This window comes from Notothenia coriiceps, unplaced genomic scaffold (assembly GCF_000735185.1).
Source record: "Notothenia coriiceps isolate Sejong01 unplaced genomic scaffold, NC01 NC01_scaffold00037244, whole genome shotgun sequence".
NCBI lineage: Eukaryota > Metazoa > Chordata > Actinopteri > Perciformes > Nototheniidae > Notothenia > Notothenia coriiceps.
Window position 1 is genome coordinate 16,397,538 of NW_011369945.1, and position 8,892 is coordinate 16,406,429.

Consider the following 8,892-nt stretch of genomic DNA (forward strand, 5'->3'; position numbering starts at 1 on the left):
GTGTGTGTGTGTGTGTGTGTTTGTGGGGGGGGGTGTGTGTGCAGTTGACGGACAGGCGGAGGGAAAACGAGGCAGAATTACGGCCTCAGTGACACAGAAACACTCTGATATAATCAAGAAAGTGCCAAATGATGGAAATGCCAACTAAAGCAGTCTGTCTGTAATCTGACACCAATCTGACACAACTGAAGTTTAAATAAAGTACAATTTTATTACTGCGCTTTGGAAAACATTCAAAGATTGGTAGCTATAGCCTGAGCCTTAAGCTTCATTTAAAGTAGTGAGTCTGACAGGTGAAGGATGAGGTGATGAGAGGCAAATTAAACCACCATGACAGTATGGTGACCTTATAGATGTGGTGCAGTGATTAAGTATTTATGTAGGCAAACCCCAAATGTACCAACACACCTTAAGACCAAATGCCAATGTGGATAACAAATAAACTCTGTGGCAATATGCACGGTCTCTTGACTTCACGTCACCACCGCTAAGCTAAAGGTGGCTAATGTTGGGCTATAAAGGAACTACAGCACGGTCACATGACTTCACGTCACCACCGCTAAGCTAAAGGTGGCTAACTTTAGGCTTTAAAGGAACTACAGCACGGTCACATGACTTCATGTCACCACCGCTAAGCTAAAGGTCGCTAATGTTGCGCTATAAAGGAACTACAGCACGGTCACATGACTTCACGTCACCACCGCTAAGCTAAAGGCGGCTAATGTTTGGCGTGATGAAGTTTAGTCGTCTCACTTAGACTCTTGTTACCAACTACCGTTTTTGTAAAAAACATACACACAAATACAGTTGTGTCTTAAAGTGTGATGACAATGCTTCTCTTTAAGGCATGATTTATACCTTAAGTATTACAATTGTGGAGAAATTATAAGTTATATTTATATCTTGGGTTCTCCGGTTGTATACTGGGACACAGAAGTCAAAGTGACCTGCAACACGTTTCTAAAAACAGGTCAGTGCTCAGTTTCTGAAGACCTGCCAAACATCCTTCCAGAATATCTGTACTGGGTCAAATACTAAATCAGTCCACCTGCTGATATTAAATCTTATCTATGCAGCAAACTTATTTTAAGAGATATACATGAGACGCCTCGGCACATTGTTGTAAAGTATTCAGTGTGTTCACGTTACAAATGCTGCAAGGAACGAGAGTTTGATGCTTCCCTGCAATATGTTTGTGTTTTTATTAAAATGCAACACGTTTTTGGACTAATGAGGGAAATAAAGTGACATAAAACCTGACTTTATAACACATTTCTGCAGTATGAACAGGTTTACAAAACCAGGTACATAAATCCTTTGCAAAAATACACATACTAATTCACCATTTTGGACCTTAAAAATATTAATTTGCATTATCCAAAGCGACTTACATACTGAATACTGTGGACAAAACTCCCCACAGGAGCAATTTGGGTGAAGTGTCTCAGGGTCACAACGACATGCTGACTGCAGTGGGGTTTGAACCTGTGACCTCCTGATACGAACACCAACGCACAACCCACTGCACCCCACGCCTGCCTATTAATGATGTTGTGTTGTGATTTGTCAACCGCTTAGAGATGTCCCGCCCCTTTGCCTATCGTTGAATGTGTTGGAGCGCTAGCCAATAGGAGCGCGAGTGTTCCATAGTGATGTCATTATGTACTGGAGGTAAACAAGGGGAATCCAGAGAGGAACTCCCTCTGGAGGTAACACAGGGGTTTTAGCCTTTGCGGACCATTTACATGCACTAAAACCTATAGAAGACACTACAGGAGAGGGAACACCCCAAAAAAGCAGAATAGGGCCTCTTTAACTAAACATTTCAAAGGAAAAAGTAAAATAATTAATTCTAAAATCTAGTGATAAAGTAGTATAACATGAAAATACTCAGGTAAAGTACCCTGAATGTGTAGTTAAGGATAGTACTTGATTAAATGTACTTGGAGACATGCCACCGCTGGGTACTGCCAACATGATGGATCGATATATGGGCTGATTCTCTGGATGGACTTTTCCGTGAATAAGTCGGGAACATTTTTTGCAACGTGCTTTTTGACCGACTAAGAATAGCCTGAGCAAAGTCTGGTGGAAGTTCTGCTTTTCGACAATCTGTCTGTGCAAACAGGAAAGTCAAACAGTCGTGTTCACATGCAGCATTTCGAGAAACACACAGGAGCACATGTTTTAAAGACATGATTCATGCCTTGAGACGTTGATCCAGAGCAGGGACTGTCCAGCCTGCCTTTTAAAGCCGAGCTATTTCTGGCAGAGTATCACAGAAGCACCTCAGGTCTAAAAGCGTCTCGGGATCCCGGCCAAATACAATCACTGAGCCAACACGATCCCGTCGGGCAAGTCTTTTTTTTACGACTGTCAGGGCACTCTGGGTTTCTGTGTGCAGAGTTCACGGGACTCTGTGCGGAAACCCTGGAACATTTTAGTAAAACAACAAAGCTGCAATGATTAGAAAAGCACTGGATAAAATGGAAAAATAAACAGAAAACACGAGTGAAGATGTGCATTGTGTGGCTGCAGGAAATATCAGGATTTATAAGGCTGAATTAAAACAATATAGTGTAAAAACTTTAATTAGGATTGTTTGATTTGTTGTTGAGTAGACATACACTATTATTAATCAAGTTGAAACAGTACTTAACATCACATTTGTTTTCATTTTGAGTTGATTGCAGGTAATTGTTGGCTGCTGTTAAGAACTGAGAGCTGGTGTGTTTGCCTCTCAGCCAATCAGATGTGAGGACGCCCTCCTGAATGTTTTAAAAGAGGTGGAGATCTGTTTGACTCAGTTTGATTATTTCTTCTCTCAATGCACACCTTAAACAGCAGAAATGATTTAGCCTGCAAGCTTTATCCGATTCCACTCAAACCCCCTTCATCCACATGCCCCTTATTTTCAAAATGTCTCTTGTTTATCATTGCAGAGACCTTTTTTTATTGGGAAGGCACTTCCATTTCTTTCTGGGGTGGTTGGGAAAATGGTTCAGCCTTAATCTGGGTAATCAGTACCACCAACCTTAAAGCTTAAATAAACCTATTAGAGTTTGATTTGTTCGTTAATTGAACACGTATTCTTTGCCGGGTTTGAACACGTTTTTGGGCTATTTGCAACTTTCGAAAACTCAAGCAAGTTTGCAAATGTGGGGAAGTGGCATGATCCGAGTTTTGATGAGGGGGTTGGTTGTGGGCGTGGCCACCGGGAAAGCCACGCCCACATCCAATTTTCAAAGTAAATGCCCCCACCCTTAAATTTCACGTAGACGTATCAAATTTGGTAGGCATATGTAGCATGTTCAAAAAACCCTCTTGGAGGTATTTCGTAAACCCAACAGGACGTCTGCCATTTTGAATTCCATGTTGTTGTTTTGGGCGATTTTTTATTTTGACAAAGACCCCCGCTAGCAAGTGGTTTGTGACCTTAAATCTTCTTTTCAACTTATTTCATGGCTTAATAATTATTCTAGTTAATGTAGGGGACTCGCAGTTAAGGTTAGGGTTAGGGTTGACAAAAGCAGCAATTACCTGCAGCCAAGTAAAACGTCTTCCATCAGCTTGAGTAAAATAAAAATAATACGTCTAAGTGCGCCTTGATCTACTCAAAAATGCAATAGGTTCTTAATTGGCCATCGCTTTACCCTTTTACTGCGTTTCTTGAAAATTGCAACAATAATTATTCCATAATTCGAACAAACAAACATAATCTCAAGAAATGATAATAACAGAAGACCCAACGCTTAACCCTGAGGAACACCAACATATTTATCAACCGTTTGTGAGGTTTTATCGGGACATCTCTGCATCTTCACAGTACTTCATTTACATATTTTAACGTCATATTACCTTTACAAAATATTGCTCTTATTGCACTATCCGTATTGCTTTTAACATTAAAACAGTGCAGCCCTAATACACAGATTTTAATCTCAAATGATTTCGGATGCTATATGATATCTATCCTCTGGTTTCAGTCTTTTTAAACCCTGAATGATCTGCTGATACACAGAGTGAGGATGCACGTGAACGGCTCAGAGATTAATGGGGAATCTGGGTGAAAGGTAACGAGGCCAAAAGTGACTCAATGTAAGAGTTCCAAAGGTTCAGACAAGAGCAAATATGACGTCTGATTCTCTGTATTCTCATCAGACTGGATGCAGGGTTCAGGTGTCGTCCTGTTTTTAGATCTGTATTTGATTTCAGCATGAGCAGACAGCGTGAAACATGGAGGGAGTGCATGTGTCACTGAGGGAGTTTCACTGTCAACACAAAAACTCACCGTGTTGATTTATCTCTGCAGGTTTATTCTTGTTTTTACCTGGAATAAATGTAGGAGTTTTTCTTATGAATACCCTGAACAAAGATCTAAAGGTTGGCTTAGGTCTTGAACCTTTTACTGGGGAGGTTTCCACAAAGAGTGCAAGTGTAGAAGCTGTTTAATGGAGTGGTTTAGTCCTCAATTAGTCCTTAAAGCATAGCCAGTTCCCCTGTTTCTCTGAATGTGTTTTTGGTTGTTATCCTGAAATAAGATCTGAGCTTCTGAGGTTAACACAAGCTGACGAGGTTTTAACGTTTTGTTCTACGACATAAAATACATCAGTAAATACCCCACTGGTACATTTAAAAACGAACCTTTTGCTTATCGGTGGTGGCCTGAAGTCATGACCGTGCTGTAGTTCCTTTATAGCCCAACATTAGCGACCTTTAGCTTAGCGGTGGTGACGTGAAGTCATGTGACCGTGCTGTAGTTCCTTTATAGCCCAACATTAGCGACCTTTAGCTTAGCGGTGGTGACATGAAGTCATGTGACCGTGTTGTAGTTCCTTTAAAGCCTAAAGTTAGCTTTTGACTTCAAAAATCACAAAGGTTAAATCTTTTATATGTAACTTTTTGTGAAAAATAGACATACAATCAATAAAGATGAATAGCAGCTGTGTAAAATCATCAAACCACAAACAATAGTTACTGATTGAAAGCATTTTATTATTATTATAATAATAAAATAAATTATTATTATTATTAACAGTGTAAAGTCACATAATGAAAAAACTTTTTACATACTTTTTTTAAAACTTTTGGTCATAATAAAAATATTCTCTACAGAGGCAAAAATAACAAAGCATGGACTAAAAGTGACGAACACCATCATCATCGTCATCTTCATCTACAGGACGGGGGGAGAGGAGAGTGGGGGGGCTCAGGAGGAGGAGGATGGGGGAGGGTTCGGTGTTTCTGACTTCCCGTTGTTGCTGCTCACGATGACTTTTCTGTTTAAAACCATTTGGCGAGCGACGCAGGTCACCTGATCGTTAGCCACTGTGTACGAGCTGTTCCTGCAACACACAGGAAGTACAGTTATTAACATTACTTACAGGAAATATCAGAAAATAGTGAAAAAGGTCCATCCCAGTTTCTCAAAATGTTAGTAAATGTCTTTAAATGTCGGGACTATACAATAAACATTAATATACAAAAACAATCAAATACAAATATGAAACATTACCGTTAACTAAATGCAGTATATCTGAATGAAGGTTGAGTAGCTGTGCCGTTTTTAAAGTGGCAATCCAAATGTTCAAAATAACCAGGAAAGTGTTCAAAAAAGATATGATAATCACAAAGATATGTCTGCTTGAATTGATTTTTAATATAGTTGGCGGTTTGGTTTTCTAACCCTAATCTTTTTAGCTCTCTACGCTTAAAATACAACTTTGACTTCACCTGATTAACTTAAATGTATTTATGTTAATGTGTTTAACTCGACACTCACTTCTGAGACTCGGCTCCGTTCTGCACGCTGGGCTGAGGCCGCTTTGCAGAGAAAAATGAAGACCACCAGTGACCCGAGTCTTGTCTTTGAAGTCCTTTAAACAAAATATATAATGCATTTTAGACAGGAGCTCAGATTGCTGCAAAAAGACCCTCATTTTTCACACTTTAAAGATTAAATATTCCTATTTTCTCCTGACCTGGGGGGTGGGGAATGACCTCTCCGGTGAACTCAGCGCTGCCACAGGAGCTGTTGCTGGAGACGGACCCGATGCGCCCTTAGAAAGTAAAAATAAAACACTTTCTTTAGTAAGAAAACCTCATCTGTGTTCATCTAATTTAGCTCAAACCGGCTTCAAACTGAGGTAAATGATACTGTTCTCAGGTGCAGAATGAAAAGCAATAATAAATGTCATTTTGCTTTTTCCAATTCCCCTGAAATGACTGTAATATAAATGCATATGATCCCCGCCTGACTCACGTCTGTAGTAATCATGTGTGGCGATGAGGGAGCCGGTTGATGGAATCGCTGCCATTTTCTCCGGAAAACTGCTCAAAGATGGAAAATGGAAACCTGGAGGAGAGACAGGAAGAGAAACGGGAGGTTATTATTATGTGGCTGGAAATAAAATGAGAAAATGTATGCCCTTAAGTTGCCCCATAATTTCCTTTCCTCACATTGTCATCTTGTTTGATTTTATCCTATATAAATGGCACTTGTTTTAAAAGCATTGCATAAAAGAGCCAGATTATGGAGGACTAAAGCTGCCAGTATAGTCAGTAAATAAGTAAGTATGCACATTTATTAATCATAAGAGAAGCTTTAGTACTTTATAAATGACACATCAGTACATGCAACATATTTAGGGTAGAGACATGAGGTGAGAGAGCACGTCCCGTCTGCAGGCCATCACTGATACATAGAATCTGGTTTCCCCTTGACTCAAATAACCAGTGTGTGTGTGTGTGTGTGTGTGTGTGTGTGTGTGTGTGTGTGTGTGTGTGTGTGTGTGTGTGTGTGTGTGTGTGTGTGTGTGTGTGTGTGTGTGTGATGTCAAACATCACACACACACACACACACACACACACACACACACACACACACACACACACACACACACACACACACACACACACACACACACACACACACACNTTTCAGAATACTTTTGCGTTTTTCTCATTTCTTTTATTATCCTCACCTTTGAAACCTTTGGATCTGTTGCAGATTCTTCTTTATGTTGTTGTTGCTGTTGTTGTTGTTGTTGTTGTTGTTGTTGTTTCATTGCTGGTCGGCTGCTTGTTGTGGCTTCCAGCGTTAAAAAAAGAAAAAGAAAGAAATCTTAAGTAAAAGGGAGCGTCACAACTTCTCAAAGTGGACCAGCAAATATTGAATCAGCTGTTTTAGAAAGTGGCCTAAATGCATTTATTACCACGTGAAGTGCTCAGAATATTTGAGTTCCCCGGTTCTCTAAATCTCCCGGTACCTGAAGGAACACTTTGACCTGTTGTCATTCTTACCTAAAAGCCATTCCCCTCTCCTGGCCTTTGTAAGGGGAACCATAAACCTCAGGAAAAACTGAATCTCCAACTTTAATTTAACGGAAAACACCATTAACATTTATACGAGATGTCTATTGTTTTGTACATTTATCATTGGGATTTAAAAGTGGGGCTTTTTTCCAGTACCTGTGACTTAATATGTTTGATTTCTTTTTTTGTTGGAGTGTTTATAGGTATGGATATTTATTATTATATGTGAAACAAAAAGTCAAAAGAAAAAGGTTGAACCTGTTTCATTTGTATGTTTCATGCAAATCTGTCCAGGTGAGATTCTCTTACATATCTCTGATGAGGGACCTGTGTTGTTTGGAAATAGCGCTTTCTCAGTGTTGCATCAACGCTATGAAAATAAAAACGATAAAAAAAACAAAAAAAAGCTCCAGTGGTTTCCCAACAGCAGCGCTGCACGGCTCCTCCTGATGTCAGTCATTGAATAAAACGATGAGCTATCGAACTCAGACCGTGTGTTTCCTTTTTAATATTTATATATCAGATACATGTTTTATAATGGAATAGAAATACTACTTTATTTCAGAGGGGGGAGAAGTACTCAGATCTGATGCTTGAGTTAAAGTAGAAGTACTCAGATCTGATGCTTGAGTTAAAGTAGAAGTACTCAGATCTGATGCTTGAGTAAAAGTAGAAGTACTCAGATCTTGTACTTGAGTAAAAGTAGAAATACTCAGATCTGGTACTTGAGTAAAAGTAGAAGTACTCAGATCTGGTGCTTGAGTAAAAGTAGAAGTACTCAGGTCTTGTATTTGAGTAAAAGTAGAAGTACTCAGATCTTGTGCTTGAGTAAAAGTAGAAGTACTCAGGTCTTGTACTTGAGTAAAAGTAGAAGTACCAGAGTGTAGGAATACTCTGTTACAGTAAAAGTCCTGCATTCAAAATGTTCCTCAAGTAAAAGTAGAAGTACTCAGATTTTGTACTCAGGTCTTGTATTTGAGTAAAAGTAGAAGTACTCAGATTTTGTATTTGAGTAAAAGTAGAAGTACTCAGATCTGGTGCTTGAGTAAAAGTAGAAGTACTCAGGTCTGGTGCTTGAGTAAAAGTAGAAGTACTCAGGTCTTGTATTTGAGTAAAAGTAGAAGTACTCAGATCTTGTACTTGAGTAAAAGTAGAAGTACTCAGATCTGGTGTTGTATTTGAGTAAAAGTAGAAGTACTCAGATCTTGTACTTGAGTAAAAGTTGAAGTACTCAGATCTGGTGCTTGAGTAAAAGTAGAAGTACTCAGGTCTTGTACTTGAGTAAAAGTAGAAGTACCAGAGTGTAGGAATACTCTTTTACAGTAAAAGTCCTGCATTCAAAATGTTCCTCAAGTGAAAGTAGAAAAGTATTCTCATCAAAATATAGTGAAAGTAGCGACAGTAAAAGTAGTCATAATGCAGATTGGTCCATTTCAGAATAATATATATGATGTGTTTTATAATGATTGATCATGAAAGTGTTCTCAAAGCTGGTAAAGGTGCAGCTAGTTTGAATGACTTTGTATACTGCAGGGTAGCTGGTGGATTTACTCCAGGTGGAACTAAAGTCTGATTTAA

The 8,892-nt window shown here is 39.2% G+C and overlaps 1 protein-coding gene across 1 annotated transcript; it reads right to left on the reverse strand.

Annotated features, from left to right (window-relative positions):
* Positions 1–4,974: 4,974 nt before the first annotated feature.
* On the reverse strand, positions 4,975–6,399 carry LOC104964861 (pancreatic progenitor cell differentiation and proliferation factor A-like). The gene is made up of 4 exons (XM_010793745.1): positions 6,263–6,399; positions 5,982–6,059; positions 5,783–5,876; positions 4,975–5,345 (listed from the first exon to the last, which is right to left on the reverse strand). The coding sequence occupies exons 1-4, from the start codon at positions 6,315–6,317 to the stop codon at positions 5,210–5,212; spliced, it is 363 nt and encodes a 120-aa protein (XP_010792047.1). The 5' UTR covers positions 6,318–6,399; the 3' UTR covers positions 4,975–5,209.
* Between the last annotated feature and the right edge of the window lie 2,493 nt (positions 6,400–8,892).

Coding starts and splice junctions, on each gene's coding strand:
- LOC104964861 (XM_010793745.1), bottom strand. CDS start 6,317: ATGGCAGCGATTCCATCAACCGGCTCCCTCATCGCCACACATGATTAC. Junction 6,060..6,262: donor CACACATGATTACTACAGAC/GTGAGTCAGGCG, acceptor TTACTTTCTAAG/GGCGCATCGGGTCCGTCTCC. Junction 5,346..5,782: donor AACGGAGCCGAGTCTCAGAA/GTGAGTGTCGAG, acceptor TGTGTGTTGCAG/GAACAGCTCGTACACAGTGG.